Genomic DNA, 21,846 nt, shown 5'->3' with positions numbered 1-21,846 from the left:
TGGTGTATTTCTATTCATGTGTTGTGTAATTTGTGACAAAATACAAATATATGATTTTTCAGCTTGATGATCTATAGTTATGAGAATGAGGAACATAAGAGGTTAACCTGTTTTCCCAAATTCAGACTAAGGGCCAATCTTTTAGCTTGACTGGCATTAAGCTGCTATATTATAGAACTATATCTATACAATCCCTTGCAGTCTGCTTTCCAATCTCTTCTTTCAAGGTCGGAGTTACAGCTTTACAAATCAGGTAAATAACAACAGCATTATTATTAACAGAGCATATTATTAATGGAGAAAAGTAGATCAAATAGCAGAAAAAGTATTTTTTTCCTCTGGCCTTAAGAGAAAGCATGTTCATGTTGTATATATAACATACTTACACTGTACACTCAAGGTGCATATTTACTGATCAAGCTAATTCCCATAGATGAACAGTGGAGTCCAGCCATAAGCTGTCACATGTTCAATATTTGGTAACTAGGTGCTAACACGTTGCAGTTGTGGCCAGGCAAACAATCTTATTTGATATTAATTCTTTCTCACTCACAGCTGATTGAAATTCTGTCAAAAGTGAGGAATCAAAACTTTTAATTCATAACATGTTTGTTTTTAAAATCAGAAGAAAAGATATTTCATTATAATTTCAAAAGTGATGAGAAGCTATTATTGTGTGTCCAGTCAGAAGAAACATCCTTTACATATCAGCCATAGTCGAACCTGTTGGTACAGAATATAAACCGAATGTAAATGTAATTCACTATGTCATAACTATGTAGTTACTCATGTAATTGCATAATTGCACTTTAATAGTACAGGAAAACAACAGCAACAACTCTCAACGTCTGTGGGTTACAGTCTCAAAATGCTTTGGCTTTCAGACTTACAGAAAGCTCAATTTATTGTGTGTGTGTGTGTGTGTGTGTTTAGCTAGAAAAAGGCTATATCCCTGTACAAGGTTAATGAGCACTCTTTTAGTTCCGTCCCTGTGTCTATATGCTGGTGGACATCTGGCCTTGCTATGAATATTCATGTGTCCAACACATTTATCAGAAGACATTGATGGCCAATGCTAAATTTAACACAGTCGAGAAAAACATAGCTGGAGAGAGAAAAAAAAGAAAAAGAGGAGTGACTGATGAGGAGAGAAAAAAGAAAGCATGACTTGAGAAAAAGTTGTGTTTTTTGTGTGTGTGTATATGTGTGTGTGTGTGTGTGTGTGTGTGTGTGTGTGTGTGTGTGTGTGTGTGTGTGTGTGTGTGTATGAAAAATTGCCTCCCTCTGAACACCTGCTTCATTTGCCTCTAAGAAAGCTCTTACTAAAAATGAAAGAAGGAGACGACCTGAGGTAACCCTGGAGCTGTGTCTAAAATTCAGCAGCCAGACACCTCCTGGCAACGGAGTGTGTGTCTCTGAGAGAGAGAGAGAGAGAGAGAGAGAGAGAGAGAGAGAGAGACAGAGAGACAGAGAGACAGAGAGAGAGATTACATGCGTGGGTGATAAGATTTTGAGATTTGTGTGGCTGTCTCTGTATGAGAAAGAGAAGCGAGTGATATAAAGATGAAGAGACAGTACATCACTACTCATGTATAACACCGCCATCACAGTTAAAGGTCTTTTCAAATAGACACAGACACACACATTTAGAGATCATTGACAGACTATTTTTACAGTAGCTCTATCATAACCACAGACAGAGCTAATCCATAGCAGCTTATCTGAGAACCCAAGTTATCTATGTTAATTAGAGTGAGGAGAAAAAGAGCAGTAAAGAGAGTGAGAGAGTGAGAAAGAGAATAAGAGAGAGAGAGAGAGAAAGAGAAAGAATATGGCAAAGCATGGTGCAAAGCAGTTCCCTCAACTCATTCTTTGATTATTAATGACTAATAATCTCCACCTATTCTCACTCATCATCTATTGTCCTCTGTTTTTGTTTTTCATTTTTCCTTTCATTTTTGAAAAGGAAAAACTATTTCTGTCTTTTAATCTATGCTTCTCTGTTAATACTGTGATCTAACAATGCTGTTGTGCATTTATATATCCAATAAATGCAATATCCAATAAATGCACAACAGCATTGTTAGGTTAATGGAGAAGAGAAGATTAAAAGGCAGAAATAGCTGCTTGGTAATGAAGGGTTTCTTAGCTGGTGCATTGACTAGGTCACTAAAATCTGTGAACAGTGTTCCAGAAAAACTTCCTTGGAGTAACTGCAGTTCACTGTACTTCTTAGGTCACACTCACCGCTCGCTCCCTGAGACCAGTTAAAAAATCAGGGCTGACACATTTAGGATAGACAAAGAAAGTGAGATTCTAGAGAACTTTGAGACTCCAAATTCAGATCGTCCCCTCCTTGTTTTTGTCCTTGGATGGACACTTTTGGCCTCTTCCTTCAAAATACAATTAGTTCTGTACTGTGATAGAAGAAAAGCAACTTTACTGCTGGTGCTGGAGAAATGCATGTAGGTCAATGTAACACTTTCCCAAGTGTGCAGTCAAAACATGCAATCCTGTACACATCCCTCACATCTAAAGTACTTAGGTAGAGCACAGCTGTTGTTTACACAGTGTCAACTTTTTATAAACAGACCAACAGAAGGGGTCCTAAAAATATATTACACTAACTTGCTAAAAAAATATTTTTTGCTTCTTCTGTAAATGTACCTTTTTGGAGATACAAGGTTCGGACAGTGACACTGATACATCAGTTATTTGTTTCAGTTAACCCCTTAAGGTAGGCCCGAAGTTTTGTTACATAGATCTAAGGAGCTAAGAATAGCTCAGCCAGTTTGCTAGTCCCTGTAGTTACTGATTAATAAGCTTTAGTATGTAATAAGCCTGGGCTTTTAAATGGTTCATTTATATTCAAATCCATTTATTTAATTTTAACTACTCTATTAATCATCCACAGTACTCTGTAGATTCTGTATATAATATAATCAACAGCAACAGCCCTAGAATTTATATAGTTCTGCATGTATTAAGCAATTTCAAAGACATTTACTTCATTAGCAAGATGTCACCAAGTACCACACTCTAAAGAACAGACCACTGTATCCACACACATGCAGATTCTGGTGTAAACAAGCTAAGAAATATGACAACAGAGCCATTGACAACATTTTAGTTTAAAGAATGATAATGACAGCAGTTCAGCTGTTGTCTCCATCAGCCTCAACCCAGTCTGAATCTGCATTCAGACTCAAATGTCTGCATAAAACCTAAACTAACAAGCCTGGATCCACAGAACAGACAAGTACAGAGAACAGATGCATAGACGAACAAAGCCAAAGGATATCTTTTTAAGCAGCTAGGTTTTCATGTTGGATGAGAAATGGAAGCTGCCCCCAGATGAGCTAATGAGCCAACAGTAACATGAGAGCTAACAGAGAAATATCAGATTGTTTTTGGGCTCTATCTAAGGTAGTTATTCTAGTTACAGCCACACTCTAAGTTCTTAATAATATCCCTAACAACACATACTTGGCAACACACTCCTGCTAAGGCACTTCTGTTTCGTAGTAGCAAAGTATCATACACTTACTTAATTGCAACTATGAGCACACTCAGTGTTCACTCAGTGGTTGGTCTGTGTATTTTCCTTTTCTGTATACTTTGCCGTGATGCAGTGTAACAAATATCTGAATACTAAGGATGTAATGATTTCGATATGTACCAAAAAAATCGAATTTGAAACAGTGTATCAAAATTTAAAAACTCTGTATCTCTGATACACCCATCAGTCTCTTCTAAGGGTATCAGTGATCTTCTTTTGTGGAAATCACTGTAAATAATTAACATTAAGCATCTGTGTGCTTTATCAGAGTAAAGTGTATAGGGAGAGGGAGGGGTTTATGTTATTTTATAAAATTATATGCCTATGACTTTTTGGGGGTTTGTTTTGTTACAGAACATGTGCTGAAAGTTTTATTTGAAGTTATATTATTCATCTGATCCAACCCAATATATATATATATCAAGACCTCAGAATTAAAAACTGCAAAAACCTGAAAATATGTCATCATTATGGCCTTAATACATGGTCCAAACATTAACACAATTACAAACAAATACATGGCAGTTATTCAAGCACTCCTTACTTTTGATGTATCGTATCAAATCAAATTTGAAATTCAGTGTCTTGTTAAACCCCTAGTGTGTAGGGATCTGAGTATTCAAATATTGGAGTACTCCAGTACCTGCACAGAGTGTAAATATGACAACTGAAATAGAGTATGCTGCTTTTAAGTCTTTCTTCAACACACAGACCCACTAATAAGAAGTCAAGAGAGGCAAGTAAACAAACAGACATAGAAAGGCAGAGACAGACACTCAGGCATGTGTCTAGATATGGAGACAGAAGAAGACACAGCACACATGTACACACACAGATAGTCAGACAGGTGAATGGAAGCGGACCTTGGCTTTCTCTAGCTGTGCCTGAGCCTGTCTCTCAGCCTCTCTGCGCAGAGCCTCTTTATCCTCCTCCAGAGACACATCCGAGTCAGACGGTCGACTGGTGTATGAGTCTGCCGAACCCTATGAAGAGAGCAGATAGACAAACGTATCAACATATCACATTCAGTGTACTTCAGACAGTACAATGCACAACTGCATCTTCTACTCACAGGTTACTATAGCTGCACAATATTCTACATTGTGATTATAATGCATTGTCTTACAATTAGGGTGTACTTTTTTCAATACAGGAGTTGTGAGGTGATACATGCATTAATTAAAATTAAATTGTACACTCTTGTGATATCAAATTGGTGTAAAAGTAGATTGGTGTAAAAGTAGAGGAGGCAGTGGATAGGGCAAGATGGAGGCAGATGATCCGCTGTGGCGACCCCTAAAGGGAGCAGCCGAAAGAAGAAGAAGAAGACTCTTGTGATATCAAACATACTGACACAAATGAAATTAAAACACCATGAGGCAACCATAAAAGTAAGGTGAAAACACCACTGTTAAAACTACTTACATGTTGTATAGGACTTATTATTCAGTAACGACATGGACTACAGTGCAAGTTTGCTGAGTTATTCTTAGGTTATAGAAGTGTTCAGTAAAACTTTGGATACACCAGTGGGTCCTGGCCATTTAAGAGATTAAATATCTACCTCATTTTTCTTCTAAGGAAATTACTTGACTACTTGTTTACAGTAATTAATATTGACAAAATTTCAAATATACATACTTCCAAGAGAAATATGTATACAAACACCCAGACTACAATAAAGCATTAAGTTAAGAATTACAGGAGCTCTATAATCAACAAAACTCAAACTAAAAGCTAAATCAGGAGCGTACCTGGCTAAGACTCTCAATGAAAGGCCCCTAGTCTCTCTCAAATTCACACTGTGGTCCAGTTCTACAGTATTTATCTTTTTATTTGTAAAGCAGAAACTTCTAATTACTACTAACCACTAACCATCTCTGAAAGCTGGGTGGGGAAACAGATTCCGACTCTCTTAGTAATAGGAGCTGTGGTCTGGTTTTGGTAAAAGAACTTTGACTAAAACAATTGAAGCATATGAAGATATATATATATTGTGGTGTTAAAACCACAGTATATATCATATTGTGAAATTTGTGTACTGGTACATTCCTACTCACAATATAAAGTTGGATGCAACCCCTGTTTTTTTATTGTCTAACTGAAAATAGGTTAATAATGTTTGCAGAGAACAAATGTAAAATTATCCATAAATTTTGCCCAAGCCACATTTTGTTTTATTATTTTTAATACAGTAAAAAGTAGTTGTGTGTTACAGTGTGCAGAACTGTGTTTTCTATAGAGAATGTGTTAACTTATTTCAACTTAGAAATTCAACTTAAAAATAAAAAACTTTTGCATACAGCTGTATTGAAACAAGCTTGTGTAGGTGTGGCCAAATTCTAAACGAATGTACTCTTGCTGGATCATGTGAAACACTGGATGCATCAAAACACCCACAGAAAGTCATCTGGAACATTCAAGATTGGTCACAGTTCAGCAAACTCAGTATTGCAAATGCAGATATCATGATAATGCCTGATACCTGATATGTTGTGCATATCCTTACAAGCTTCCCTGTAAGTGTTTGTGTGGTTCACAATAGTGCTTAGACTTTGCTGAACGATAACATCATAGTGGTTAAAGACTCTGGCTCCTGACTTGCACCCTGAAGGGACAGAGGTTCAAATATTATCATGGACTAGAGACAAGCATCAGCAGTGGCAGCATGCGTGGACACAGTGTTTGAATGAGATGTGGCATGTGCGAATGAAGTGTGGTTGAGTTTATCCATGTTCTGCCAACTGTCACTGTGCCCTACAGCAAGGTACCAGGTGTACAGAAGTGGCCACTCTACTGTGTCCTTGTGGTCTGTCATGATGACAAGATTGACAAGTCTGGATCCACTATTTAAGACATTTACCCCAGGGCTGCTGAATAGAGCTCAAGACTGTTAGCCACTGGCTCAGACTGTAAATACATCTATGTTATATCATAACAATTCACTTGTAACTAGTTATTGCAACATTGGCCAGACACGTGAAACTGAGCATGAAAGCCAGCAGCAAGCCAATTAAAAATCTCCTGAAGGCAGAGCTCAAAGTAGGGGGTAATGGTGTACTCTGTCAAGTCTGTTGTTAGCTCACAGATGACACATAAGGTAGCATGGCAGAAAATCCTCCAAAAGTCCCCCAAAACTCAAATTAAACATGTACTTGTTTGTCATGTGTGCGAAGAATACATTACATGCAGCAAAAATAAACAGTTGCATTAGCTATAATAGCATTTCACTAGCTAGCTTGTTTTGCTTGTGTTACCAAATGCATTTCGGATGTTAAAAGAGCCCTGCAAGACTACATTACCGTTTTCAATAATAATATCGCAGAAGGTTGACCTTAATAAATCACATTTCCTATCGAGTGCTATGCATATCCTGAGTAATCTCAGATGTTACGCATGAATTTCTGTGGGTGTTTCAATGAATCAAGGTCTTCACAAAATTCAACAAATGTAAATACTTGTGGTCAAATTAATGCAGGCTTGTCATTAATCATGTTCGATAGACGAATTGCCAGTGTAGATTTTTTTTTAAATCATGAAGCAATATGTCACTTTCTCCATATGTTTATAGCTGAGCTCTATAATAAATCCCTGATTTGTGAACACATGTAGAGAACAAAGGGATATTTTCAAACTACAAGAGCAATAACATCTGCAATCATCACAAAGCGGGCTAAAAAATACTTTTTATAGATTAAAGCGTATGAAATAACAATATAATTAGCAAAACAATTGAATGGCCTCCCAAAATTAAAGTGACTAAGAATGAACATGTGTGCTGAAATCATAGGTTTTCAGTTTTAGTGTATATTTCACAAAGCATTACTTCATTCCTTCATAGAATACTCCAGTCAGTTGTAGGATCTTGGCTTACTAGGCTGACTGCTCTGCCACTGAGGCAATACAGCTTCCCTTTGTGTGCAGGGAATGGCATTTCAAATAGAGAAAATCTGTAATTGCATATATATACGTGAATGTACACCCAATCACACACAGAGAGTTAATTCACGGGCTAAACATTCAGTAAACTGAAACTGAACCATGCACGGATACTATATTCGCTACACAGATACTCATTAAAATCTAGGCAATCATATGTATGAGTCATTAAAACATGTACCAGTGAAATAGTAACAAAAATACATTTCTGGGTTCTGTTTAAAATAACATTTTATAATTTAACTGCTTACCAGAAATCTGCCCTTTTAATAAGTAAAAAATTTGTTTTTGCTGACATTGTCATACCACTCTGAATTAGATCATATGGAAAACTTTCTCAGACAATAAACAACTTATGTTGTTGCTTTATGTATCAATATTGTATCATTTCATTCTCTGGTCAGAGGTTTAGACCCCTACAATATCTTTCACCCACACATGCACACACATCAAGCTCCTTAGATATAAATAAACATTGGCAATCTAAATAGAGATCAAAGCAGGTATCTCAGCACACACAGTACTGACCAGTATATTCGGCTGAATCACATACCAAGAAACCAGCTCTTTGGAACTCTCTGATCTGTCTTCTCTGATCTGTTTTCTATCTATCTTTCTATGTATTTCAGTTCACTCGCCAAACACAACATTAAATACGCACATAGTTGCGTACATGTTATACCATCGTCCAGCTAGAGCCTACCATTCGATTTTGTAAGAACTGTCACATCTATAGAAACATGTTAGGCTTATTTTTTATTTTTGCACTTCATTGACATCTGAACAAATCATGTGGTTGTTGTTTAATTGTGAACCACCGCATTATTAAGTATATATACTTAAGTATATACTTAATAATTTAATATGCTCCATTCTAGAGAAGTCACAATTGTTCACAACAGCGGTGATAGGACAGTTTAATGCCACTAAAACCTCAAAGAAAAACTATTACTCATAATGGTTATGAATGTGCTGCCCTATGCCTGAGAAATTTTTTTATAACTGTTTTGACATCCATTTAAAATCCATTTATAGAGTGGAGGTACATGCAGGGCACTGTAAGGCAAAATAGTCCCCAAACATTTTATTTTTCTATTTTACCATTAATAACATTGCATCTAAAACTGAGAACACATGTGGGATCACTGGTCATTTTGAATAGCAAATAAAATGGCTATAGTTCATACCTGATTCTCACATTAAACTACTCTGAAAGACATTGTTTACAAAACTTTGTTTACAAGACTGCTCACAATGTTGAAAAATCAGTGGAATTCTCCTTTAACTCTCATGCACTTCACACATCAGACTCAACTGTGACCCAAATGTTTCCTCCCTGCCAGCAATGTGCTCAGTTTTCTCTCTTCTCTTGCCTCTTGCTGTCACATAAGCTGTTGTCTTTTTAGCATTTACACCACGGATGTCTTTCTATGCCCAGTAAAATATTATGGCAACATTCATTGGCTTAAATTGCATTTGCACAGTGCAGGTTCAGCTAAGGACACTCGGCAGTCACAGTCTAAACTAAGATATGAACGTTCCATAATTTACTTAGAGGCTCATACATACTGCATGAAATACACAAACACCCTTCCAGTCCAAACAGTATAAAACCACACATTCACAGTTTCATTTAACCCCTTAAGCCCTAAGGCTCTATATATGGGTACACATTTCAGTTCTTTGCTCTCATAACTACATAACTTACATAGTTGTTTTATAAGGCATACTGAATCATTTTTAGTAGGTTCTTAATAACAAGTTTTAACATTAAACATGAAAAATAAGCCTGTAGTTTAAGGGGTTAACACACAGCATACTCTTGTAAAAGCAGGGTATGAAACCTCTTACTCCAATATCGTTCTTGACTCGACCCCCCTTTGCTCTTTTCAGCAGCCGTATCCAGGAGGCCTTCATCAGCCAGTAGGGTAAGAGCGTCCGCTCTCCTCACCATACCAACCACAAACGCAGCTGACCACTAATTACAATCATACAACAGGCTCTGCTAAAAACTACCTAGTGCAGACTAACACTACAGCTACAGCTAAAGTACTGAAAAACAATCAAACTAAACCTGAGAGCATATTAGCTTTTTATACTGGTGATACATATGCTACGACTAGTGTAAATACAGCAAAAAGTCTCTTCACTTTCCAAAGTTAAGCTAATTAAAAAAAACCTACAAATCTAAATGTAATATTATCTCTATCATGCTTAAACGTCTGTTGAGCTACTTGTACTACTACCACTACTACTACTACGACCACTTGCTAGAGTTAATATCGGCACTGTACTTGCCCTCTAAGCTCCTTAGTGAGCTGCTACCTGACGTCCCTGCTATTGCTTGAGCTAATGCTAACAGGGCTAGCTGCACTGTGGCTGTTGCCGTGGGGACGGAGAGTTCCGATGTTTCCACGTGAGCAAGTGAGCGAGCTATCCCAGCGCATGCTGAACGAATGAGGGCTGTAGGGGCCAGTGCAGAGGCTCTGGTGGGCATTTTATCCTTCAATTAGCGATTCGGACCTCCAGCCGTAGGGGTTAAGGCTGCCATCACGTCTGGCTTTTGATAAAGCAAAGTCAGTGAGGCTGGAGTGCTGCTGCAGATGATGATGATGACGGCGCTGCTGCTGCTGCTGTTTTCTGGCTGTGGCTCACAGGTGCTGCAGTGAGCTGCTTTCACTCGTTCTCTGCCTCCATTCTATCCAGTTATCCTTCCTTTCACTCCTTTTCTCATTTGTCCAGCGCGGCTGCCTCTCAGGCTGAGCGTCTGATGCTCTAGTCATCTATGTTCTCTGCTCTGTGTTTTGCTATTCTCTCTCCTCTCTCTTTCTCGGTCACTTGTCCCTCTCTTCTGCTTTCTCTCCGCACCTTCGCTCTTACTCGCCCCCCTCCTTTCTTCTCCCTCTTGCTCTTCCCTCCCCTCCCATCCCCTCTCTCTCTCTCTCTCTCTCTCTCTCTCTCTCTCTCTCTCTCTCTCTCTCTCTTTCTCTCTCGCACGCTCTCTCTCTCTCTCTCTCTCTCTCTCTCTCTCTCTTCACAGCACCTCCATCTGCTCTTTCTCTGCTGTGATTAATGTCTGTGCATGTTTGCTTAGTTGTGTGTGTGTTTGTGTGTGTGTGTGTTTGTGTGTGCGTGTGTGTATGCGCGCATGTGATTGTGTGTGTGTGTGTGTGTCTGTGTGTGTGTGAATTTGTGTTTATTAGTCCAAATGTTTCTGTCTTTGAAACATTGCTGTCACATTAAAGCCTGTTTAATATTCCAAAAAATACAAACACAAACACACACAAACTACAAGGTAGATACAAGTGAGCACACACACAAGCACACAGCGATACAGTGGCCCTATCCTCATCACTCTAAAGTTCAGCAGTGTACAGTGCCAGTGCATCTCTGTCTCTGGAGACTATGTGAGCATGCTCAATCTGAGCCTGTTTTACACACACATCACATCACATCACAGAGCGAGCGAGTATAGGAGAGAGAGAGAGACAGAAATAGCTCAGTATAAATCAGTGAACGGAAACCATAAACCTTTAAAAATTAATGCAAACCACCAAACCACAGTTTCAAAGTGCCTAAGACAACGTCTTATCTTACAATTATGAGTGAACACTTTGAATATTTGTATACTTACATGTGATTGTGGATGAGTTTTTCTTCAAAAAGACACATCATATTAATAAATTGAACACAACTGCTTGAGTTCTTGGTTAACTATTCGAGGTGCTAATACTGGAATTCTGAAATCACTATTCGAGAATGCATTCACAGGAGAAAATATACAGAATTAACAGTTCAATGAAATGCAGCTCTTATGTATTAACAGGACAGTAAAATGTTATGGTTTTATATGTACAGTACTTTTCAAAAGTCGTAGGCACCTAAGCACATGATTGAAGTATTATTTATCATTGCAATAAGTGGGTTTTTGACCATATATGATTAGTACAGATGCAAATAAGTTTTTTTTAAAAAGGTAGTTGATATCTTGTGGGTTAATTTAGTTCTAGATGTTTTTTTTGGCATTTTTTTGCTCACCCACAGTTAACCAGACATCCATTCACTAACTCTTATTAAAATAAGTTGTAGTGCAGATCCCTAATACACATGTAAAATACACACACACACACACACACACACACACATATATATATATATGTTAGGGTGTTAACGGATGTTAGTGTGTTTGTTTAACCATTTTCAAACGTCTCCTCGAGGAAGTCCAGTATTATACGTAGTTAAAAAGCAACTCCTTTAAGTACTGACATTTAAACTTGAAATGCTATAGACCTAAAAATGTATTATTTTGGCTGATCTGTGTTGTAATTTTATGATAATGTGAGGTAATGTGACACAGTAAGTGCTCTCATGCTATATTTGAATGCTGTAGATACACATAAACCAAGCATGGAGACTACATGCATAATTATGCATGATTCATCGTGCTAAACAGCCAGTGGCTTTTTAGTTTTGATTAAGCATTTTATCTTGTTTATGTTAAAATATGTAAATAGGCAACTGATTCTTCCTTAAACTGATGTTTAAGAAATGCCAGGCTGGCCTATTAAAGAGAAAATAATTTTGGCTAATAGAAAGTGCTTAAAATGTGCTAGCACGATTATTAAGCTAACAGAGTGTGACTTTTGGGTTTGAAACTCTGTAAACATTCTGTAAAAACTCATAATAGGTGCATCCCTAATAAATGCTGTTCAGTCCAGCAGGCTACTACTACTTTTTGTACAGGTATAGATTGACTGTACTGCTTTCATTTATTGCATTAAATAACACCAAGGCTACCATTTGACTGTATGAGTTACATCTTAACGGTCCCCAGTCAGAAGTTCATAATTACACTAATTCTAAAATGACATACATTAATTGGGCACATTTCACATTAATCACATAGTGAGATACCTTTGGTGGGAACGAAGGTCAAGCCAACCTCAAATGCTTGGAGGATAGAAGCACAGTGTTTTTCTTACGCTATGTATATGATACCTGAGGTTCTCTTTTTATACTAAGGCACTTCTGAGCTCCTTCTTTATGTAGAGGGTGAAACTACTTTATCAAGTGCTTTGAATTATGCAGCACTACTGAAACATGATGCTGCATAGTATAAAGAGGAAATCTGGGGCAAGCAGACTACGGATACATGGATAAGTAGCGGTAGTGTGAGTGCTGCATGTGTCACTGTAAATTTGACAAATTCATTGGTAAAAACAACAGTAGCAGTTATTTCTGTAGCTTGAATTTGCATTTTATAGATCAATGTGTCATACAGTGTCAGAGACCATGTAAGCAAGTCTCATGTGTTCATGAATGTGTTTGTGGACGCATGTCTTACACCTGTCAAAACACAAGCCCTTCCAGCCTGCTGTGTTTTTTATGAGCAAAGTCTATTTTTTCTGCTTGCATGTATGAGTAAAAAAAAGAGATCCATATCACACACTCCCACTTTATTTTGAAAAATAATGGATTAAAATGTAATTATCTTGTTGGCCAAGTAATTGCCGGGCAGGTCCTGTACAACGTGTGATTTCAATGCAAAAACATGTCTGCTGTTTGTGCTGTCAAGCTTTAAAGATGTAATAAAACTGGTTTATTTATAAAAAAAGAGCATATTGAATGCATGGTTGCGCACACTTCACATACACTTATGTGAGGCTGATGTATTTAGAGTTATGTTGCTTGCCAACCATATCATACTGTTGGCATTGTTGTGATCATTATTAATAATAAACTTAATTATTTACCAGAAATTGGTGTATTTTAAGGTATGGTACCTTCACTTAAAAGCAACAAGCCACCCTGGGCCAGACACTACAGTAAAATCACTGTAACACACAACCTCAGCTTTTTGCTTTAATAATTAATCTCAGTCTAAGAAGGAATGCCTGCTAGCTTAGAATTTTATGATAATGGGCACAACATGACAAATGCAATAGGCATTGGGGCACTTTCATGTGTCAGCTCCCAAATTAAATTAACTTTGAATTCGCCCGTTACACATACACATACATACAAATGACATAGAACAGCTGTGCCCATGGACAGCTTGGCAACTCTTAATCAAGTCCTCACAAAAAGCTGGTGCCCAGAACAGCCACACGGACACGCACACTCACACACACACACACACACACACACACACACACACACACACACACACACACACACATTGATCCTTCCTGAAGTGCTGGTTCCACCCATCAGTTGTATTGTGGTTTGATCTATAGATCACTGTGCACTACAGATAACTAGAGATATTGACCCAATCACACAGTTTGTCACTCTCGCTCTGTCTCTCTCTCTCTCTCTCTCTCTCTCTCTCTCTCTCTCTCTCTCTCTCTCTCTCTCTCTCACACACACACACACACACACACACTCACAAAGACACAATGGACAATGTCACTGTCCCCTTCAGAACACACACAAGCACTAAAGTGAATTAGTGATTTTTCTCTATTGCATTATGGGAAATGTTTCAAGGTTAGCATTGATGGTGTGAATCATTCATCTCTCTCTTTTAGCTGGTGCTGGACAGTCATTCTCTTCTGACACACACACACACACACACACACACACACACACACACACACACACACACACACACACACACACACAGACAATGGAAAGCTATTGCAAAACAGTACATAATAGCATTATAAATAAAAGCAAAACAAAGGCATTAAATAATAGCTCAGCTGTCACCATTAATTATATTAGTAATCAAGCAATCTACCCGTTATTTTGACATGTTATTGAGTAATCAGATGTTTTTAAAAAGGCCATTTAAGAACAATGAACTGAACAATAATAAAACATGTACAGCCTTTCAAAGATTCCAAAGAAAAAGATAAACTAGGAGCACTTTGTCGCTGTTGGAACAAAATTTTTTTTGTCTTTTTTCATTTTTTTACATTATTTGAACACCAGCTGCACTTTACACAGTGTAAAAATTTAATGATAAACAGAACAATGAAAATAGTCCTAAACTGATTGGAATAAAATGTTATTAATGTTATTATAGTTTCCATATTGGAGATGTGAGATTTTGTTTTGACAGTGATGATTTAGAAACATTCGGTAAATTAAGCAAAAACACTATGTGGTAAAAACTGTATGAGTGTATTACTCGGCTTTGTTTCACACTGTAAGAGTGACTAATAAGGGACATAAAATATGCATTATTATCATGCCAAGTGTCAGTTAACCACTGCTGTTTCATTGAAAAGCTTAGCTTTAATTAATTACTTTTTCAAGTTGACTTTAATCGAGAAATTATGACATCCTTAAATAATGTTCTGTACTTATAATAGATCTGCTTACTTCATCATAATTCAGTCCCTGTGGTTAGACTGGGGATGTTGAAAGATCAAGCATTCAAGCCTCAGGCTGGGGTTAGTTCTAACCCTAATCAAACAGCCCCCAAATACTCTGATTCCTCTAAACACTTTGATTATGTGCATCAGGTGTTTTAGATTAGGACAGGACTAAACTCTTTGGGGTGGGGGACCTCCAGGAGCTGGTGGGAAACACTGGCATAAACCAATAAATATCTGCTTTGGTTAGCCTTGGTGAAGCTCATAGCTGCACGCCAAAGTTGCAGCTGTTTTTAATCGCTCTTGCAGTCTTTTAACCATTTGTACAAGTTTAATAACTCAGAAATACTTTGTTAATTATGTTTAAATAATAAACGTTTACATCTTTTAATGTAACCAGACATTTTTCCAAGTAATTTCCAAGTAAGGGCCATTTCGTTTGGTCCATTTATCATGAAACTGTGATACAATGTAAAGGGCAACAGGCATTTTCAAATTATGTCAAAAACTGTAAAACGACAAAAATAGAAGGTTTTGTTCCGACAGCAGTGATATATAACATTACATATATACATACGTATATATATATATGAGCCTATCACAAGTGACATTATTAAAGTCTTTCAGTGTTACAATATACCTGAAATCCAAAGACTTTGTGCATGTAAATAATTAAGGAGTAAAGAATGTTTTACAAAACTGACATGGCTTGTTTTGATTGGACTATTATTTTCTATTTTCTTTCCTTAAAACAACATGAAAGTATTCTGAGCATTAATCAGACAAAAATCAGACTTACTGTTCTTCCAAAACAATCTGAAGCATCACATACTTGATAGTAAAATACTGTTTAGTAACAGAAACTATACTGCTTTTTGGACAGCAGCTCATGCATATAATGTTCAGTAATCAAATACTTTGCTAAAAGCATATAGTATGTCAAAATAATGGTATACCATCAGCCAATGGTATATCAGCCAAGCCCTATGATAAAATTCCTTTTGCACTATGTACATATGTACAAACAACCTTATGTCCACTCATGTGCCATGCAGTACATCTTGTATAGTTATACATCCACACATTCCAAACAACATACAAATCAGATTAATCGAGCAGTGGAAACATTCAGTCATTGTTTTTAAATTAATCTGCACAAGACCTAACTTAATTAACCTTTGTCAAATAAATATTAAAGCATGCTAAGTATCAATAGAGGGAGAACAGGAAAAAGGGTTGGCATATGTGATAAACTGTGAAGGGCAGCTTGAAACAATGATCAGTCTGCCCGGCATCTACAGCTACACACTGAAACCAGAGCCTGCAGTGTAAGCGTGTGAGTGTCAGTATTTCATCCTATTCAGTTCGAGCCAGATGTTAACAGGCCTTTGCTTCATAGTTATGACAATCACAGCCTCAGAGTGATGCCTTCATACTCACATACACACACTCATACACACATATACACATATAACAAGACAGTAGGTAAAAAAAAACTGTCCGGAAAGTTCAGGAAATGCCCGATTCCCGCCCCGAGACTCCGGCCCAGATAGCTCCAAAAAAGAGCCGGATTTTTACTCCTTTGTTTGGATGAAAAGCAAAGGAATGGTCTCTGTCAAACTCGGCCACTAAGAGTGTGTATAATGCTGTGTGAATGTTGCGTGTTTGTGCATATGTGCCTGTGTGAGAGCGAGTATGTGAGTAAAGACGTCGTTAAACGGGGACTCACCACGTCGGACTCCTCGCTGGTTGAGAGGTACATTTCTGCGTACTGTGAGAGAGTGTGTGTGTGTGTGTGTGTGTGTGTGTGTGTGTCTGTGTGTGTGTGTTTGCTACTCCACCCAGCCACTTTTCAGACAGGCCCAGAAAGAGGAGGAGAGAAAAGGGGACGAGCCTCACTCCCTCTTTTTTGGGGCTGTGCTTTGACTCTTTTTCCTGTTCCTCTCAGACTTTACTCAGTTGAACAGGGCACTGTATAAAGTCTGCTGTGATGTGACCGATAGCTTATTAATCTTTACAACGATTTTTCTTTAAAAAATACTTTACTTTACTTGACTCTCACTTTTCTTGACATGAACACCCCCTCTTCCTCTGTCTTTCTCTGTCTCTCTCTCTCTCACGCTCTCTCTCTCTCTTTCTAGTTCACTGTCTGTCTCTCAGCCCCTTAGCTACTCTGCTTGTTTCCCACGCTAAGAAAAACAAAAACTACATGACAAAACACCCCCCACACACAGAGAATTAAAAAGAAAGATGTCAGCACTGAAAATTCCAGAAAATACTAAACGTAGCTACAGTTGTGTGTGTATGTGTCTATTTGTTCAATATATAGAGTTTCTGAAACACATAAACAAATCACTGTTTAGATGAATCTCATCTATTAATCCTAATATAAATCTAAGACTAATATAAAATTTGCGCACATACACACCAGAAATATGCAACCTGACAGGTTCGGGCCGATTTCAGACAGTTTCTTTAGAATGGTGTAATATTATTAGCCGTACACTTTGTGCACTTTCTTGAACTTTCTATCTCATGTGCTCTCCATGTGCTTTATGTGTGTCCACTGCCTGGCCTAAACCCAACAGGTCCCACCAAAATAAGGAATTTCATGCTATTTCTTTCTGTACAACATAAGGCTAGGGTGGTGCTTGCATTTATTTATTTTTAGCTTAATAAGTGATTTATTAGTAAATTTGTTTGTACAGGTTTTTTCCTTTGTGGTCTATAGCTGCGTTTGGAATAGCTCTGGAGTTTGAGGAGCAGGAGACATGCCCCTGAATGAAACCAGGCATGATGAGCAATGTGTTGGATTGGAGGAAGGGTCGCACTGTATCTTTCCCCTTGTTTGTTAAAATGGCCTGAAGTGTCCATAAATAAGATATTGTTCTTATTACTATTATTAGCTTATTATCATTATTATTATTATTATTATTATTTGTAGTAGTAGTAGTAGTAGTAGTAGTATTGTGTTGAGAATTTCTGCAGTTGCAGTTAACCATTCCTCAAAAACACACTGATAATAAACACTGTTAGTTAGGCTTGTTTTGATTGGACTATTATTTTCTATTTTCTTTTCTTAACACAACACAAAAGTATTCTGAGCATTAATCAGACAAAAATCAGACTTACTGTTCTTCCAAAACAATCAAGAGGAATGATGTGCTATGAGCACCAACCCAACGCAACTCTCTCAATAACTATGGTCTGACTGAGACTGATCTACTGTTGAATTTTATCCCTGGATTCATTCAGGGGCATGCTCACCCAACCCTTAAACTCCAGAGCTTTTCCAAGCCAACTATACACTATAACATTACTGGAGAGAGAGAAAAACAAAGAGAGAGAGAGAGAGAGAGAGAGAGAGAGAGAGATCAAGAGAAGAATTTTTTGTGTGTGTTTAAATAAAAAAAAAAATCTACTACATTAAAATTACTTATGAAAAAACAAACTATAGCCTGATGTTGGATGTGAAAAACAGGCCTGAAACCCAATATTTTGTCAGGCCCCATCAGACTTGGGTCAGGTAGCAAACCCCTTAAAAACACACACAGCACATGGATAACATGTGTCACTTAGTCATAGTGTTCCGTCTGAAAGATCCGTTTCAAATGAAACTTTTAAAAGGTTTTACAGGATGAGGAAACAGAAGTTACAGAAGGCGAGGTGGCCACATTAGTGATACTGAAAGCTTTTGAAGCTCTGAAGAGATATGTAGTCAAGCAATAAGGCTGCTGCAGAAAACAGGACATAATAAACTTAAAGAAAATGAATTTTTAACTAAATTAAAACACAGAAAAGTCATTTCAATGAAGGCATTTCTAAGCACATTTGTTTTTGTGGTTGTGCGCGTATGAGTGTGTTTTTTGGCACATTTCATGTCCGATTCTTTTTTTCACCTGATTAATATGGCAGAACACAATCTCTGCCTTTTTTCTACCAATTGATCTCTCATTTCTCTCTGGCTTTATTTTTTCTTTCATCTTTCCTTCACTCTTATAAACATGCACCTGAACATGCACACACAATTGGTTTTGAAGAAAAGAAAACAAAAGTTGAAAGATGTTTCTACACTTACAGAAACTATATAGATGGTACTATACAGTAAAACTGTATTTCCTCACGCAGCTGGCACCACCTATGTAAGTGACACATTGACTGTACTTCTCACAGTAGCCACCAATTACGTAGAGTTTATTTTGCTACATTAGCTCATGTGGCGCGCCATAAATATGAATACCTGTGGCTGTATTACAGAAACATTCTATCCATCCATCCATCCATTTTCCAAGCTGCTTCTCCATCAGGGTCACGGAGAAACATTCTAATGTCATTCAAAACCTTATCTGTCTAGTCATCATGGCAACTTCAGTTACGATTGGATTGAGTACAGTAGATATAACAGAATAACAGTTCCTAAATTCATAATTTACCCTAACTCCAAATAACAAAGAGTGTTATAGAAGCATCCCAACAACACAAAAACAAGAAAGTATTTCCTAAATAATGTGCTAATTTCTGTTTTAACTGTCTGTTATATTCAAAAGACAATGTTTTCATTTTTAGACTGACAAGTCTGACAAGTTCACATTAGCTAGCATAATGGTGTTATGTTTATTCATATTGCAAAAGCATTGGTTTTCGCTTGTGAAAGGGATGCAAAAAAAATCTCTGCAGATTCCCTCAAATTACTTGTATGTGCTAATGTTGATGAAAACCTGCCAAATCAAATACTGCAGAAATGGTACTGAATAATGAGGAGGCACAGTTGAACGTGTGGCTGTTTATTAGGAGGAATAAAGTTAGTGTGACTTGTACACTGGCTTAAGCCTCAGTAAATAAAATCTGAAACTGAGGAGCAGCTATGGTTAAACAGCAGGGGGCGCAGTCACAATAACTTTTTCGAACTTCCAGTTCATTGCATTTTAATTTTATGACTTTTTTTTTTTTTTACAAAAGTAGCAATATAGCTACGTTTAAGCTGTGCATATATATTTGCTTAGTAACTGATATAACAATTGATTATTGACCCTGATTAACTTAAGATAGGATTTGCTTCTGTTATATCAATTTCTCAAAAACGTTTTTAGTGTTTTAATGTTGTAATGTTTCTGCAATATGGCCTCGAGGCTCAGATTTGTAATGTTTTTGATGCAAAACCATCGCAAACAATCCATCATAAAATTACCGTAATGAAACATAAATTGGCAAATTGATTGGACGTTCATTGGTCTTGTATCTTGGTGAAGTTCTGAGGGATCCACTTTTTGACACATTGCTAAGAGTAGGCCTCAAGTGGACAGAACTGCACTCAGATGACTGGAGTCCTCACAGATGACAAGAGGTTTATCAAATGGACAAGCTATTATTTTGCTTCAGCAAAAAAAACAAAAAAACAAAAGGGCTCTGCCAAAGCTGAAACTTTCACACTACGTAGTGGAGGTCATTTTAAAGTTCATCCAGTAAGTAGCCCTCGGCTGGGTTTATTGGGCTACTTAGAGCGTGTCTAAGGTCCAATCCTTGCCCCTAACACTTAGCCCTACACCTCCGTTTTGCGCGTTCACATCTAGGGGTAGGGTTGTCCCAATTGTTGTTGAGATGGAGGGGTAGGGTGAAGTGTTAGGGCTACATGGCCCTTCAAACGGAGATTTTTCAGAGGCTGCACTACAAACGAAGGGTTATGAGAAAATTCCTGGAATGCTTTGTAAATCATCAGCAAGATGGCTGCACAAGCGACCAGGCTGTCAGGGTCGCCTACGGAGCAGCGCCAATAGCTGTTGAAGTGTATAATGAAGTGATTAAGTTTTTTGTTTGTGCTCTTTTTTGTTCTGTGACTCATTTGATTGATTGAAATGGGATTGGGCCTAAGTCTCTAAAAATGTTGCATTGATGAATGTCTGTGCAGTAGCTACTTGGTCAATGGTAAGTCCCAGTTATTGTGCCTTTGTTGGCATTTGTAATAAATTGCGCTTTACATAGATAAATACAATACCAGTAACTGTGGTTCTATGAGGTTTACAAGATCAGCAGAGTTGTCAGTCACTCTGATTTCACGAGACAATTCCTGGAGAATTCTTTTATGCGAATAGGGTATATAAATTATGTCACATCATCACTACATGGCTATGTTGGTATAAATTTTGATTTTTACACAAGTACATGAGGGGCATCTACAGTGGGGAAAAAAGTATTTAGTCAGTCACCAATTGTCACAGACCTGTAACGTCTTCTTTAAGAGGCTCCTCTGTCCTCCACTCATTACCTGTATTAATGGCACTTGTTTGACATTGTTATCTGTATAAAAGACACCTGCCCACAACCTCAAACAGTGACACTCCAAACTCTACTATGGTGAAGGACACCAGAAACAAGATTGTAGACCTGCACCAGGCTGGGAAGACTGAATCTGCAATAGGCAAGCAGCTTGGTGTGAAGAAATCTACTGTGGGAGCAATAATCAGAAAATGGAAGACCTACAAGATCACTGCTAATCTCCACACAAGATCGCAGCCCGTGGGGTCAAAATAATCACAAGAACGGTGAGCAGAAATCCCAGAACCACACGGGAGGACCTAGTGAATGACCTGCAGAAAGCTGGGACCAACGTTACAAAGGCTACTGTCAGTAACACACTACGCCGCCAGGGACTCAGATCTTGCAGTGCCAGACGGGCACTTCAAACGTCAGACGAGCGCGTCTGAAGTTTGCAAGAGAGCGTTTGGATGTTGCGGAAGAGTATTGGGAGAATGTCATATGTTCAGATGAAACCAAAGTAGAACTGTTAGAACTGTACAAACACAACTCGTCGTGTTTGGAGGAGAGTGAATGCTGGGTTGCATCCAAAGAACACCATACCAACTGTGAAGCATGGGGGTGGCAACATCAGGCTTTGAGGCTGTTTCTCTGCAAAGGGACCAGGACGACTGCTCCATGTACATGAAAGAATGAATGGGGTCATGTATTGTGAGATTTTGAGTGCAAACCTCCTTCCATCAGCAAGGGCATTGAAGATGAAACGTGGCTGGG

At 37.9% G+C, this 21,846-nt stretch overlaps 1 protein-coding gene across 7 annotated transcripts in view; it reads right to left on the bottom strand.

Moving 5' to 3' along the window:
• cacnb2a (calcium channel, voltage-dependent, beta 2a) overlaps positions 1–21,846 on the bottom strand; it is a 91,104-nt gene that overhangs the window by 22,587 nt on the left and 46,671 nt on the right. For 3 of the 7 annotated variants that reach the window (XM_017725640.2, XM_037546437.1, XM_037546439.1), the window contains one exon: positions 4,423–4,542. In XM_017725640.2, the coding sequence (XP_017581129.2) occupies positions 4,423–4,542 (120 nt within the window). Of the gene's footprint in view, positions 1–1,323; positions 1,416–4,422; positions 4,543–9,349; positions 10,380–16,549; positions 16,598–21,846 lie in introns of those variants that run through there. The other 4 variants (XM_037546435.1, XM_037546447.1, XM_037546443.1 and 1 more) reach the window with 3 other exon arrangements.

The sequence above is a fragment of the Pygocentrus nattereri genome, chromosome 2 (genome assembly GCF_015220715.1).
Source record: "Pygocentrus nattereri isolate fPygNat1 chromosome 2, fPygNat1.pri, whole genome shotgun sequence".
NCBI lineage: Eukaryota > Metazoa > Chordata > Actinopteri > Characiformes > Serrasalmidae > Pygocentrus > Pygocentrus nattereri.
Note: the sequence above shows the minus strand (reverse complement) of the source record. Positions and strands in the feature narration are given on the sequence as shown.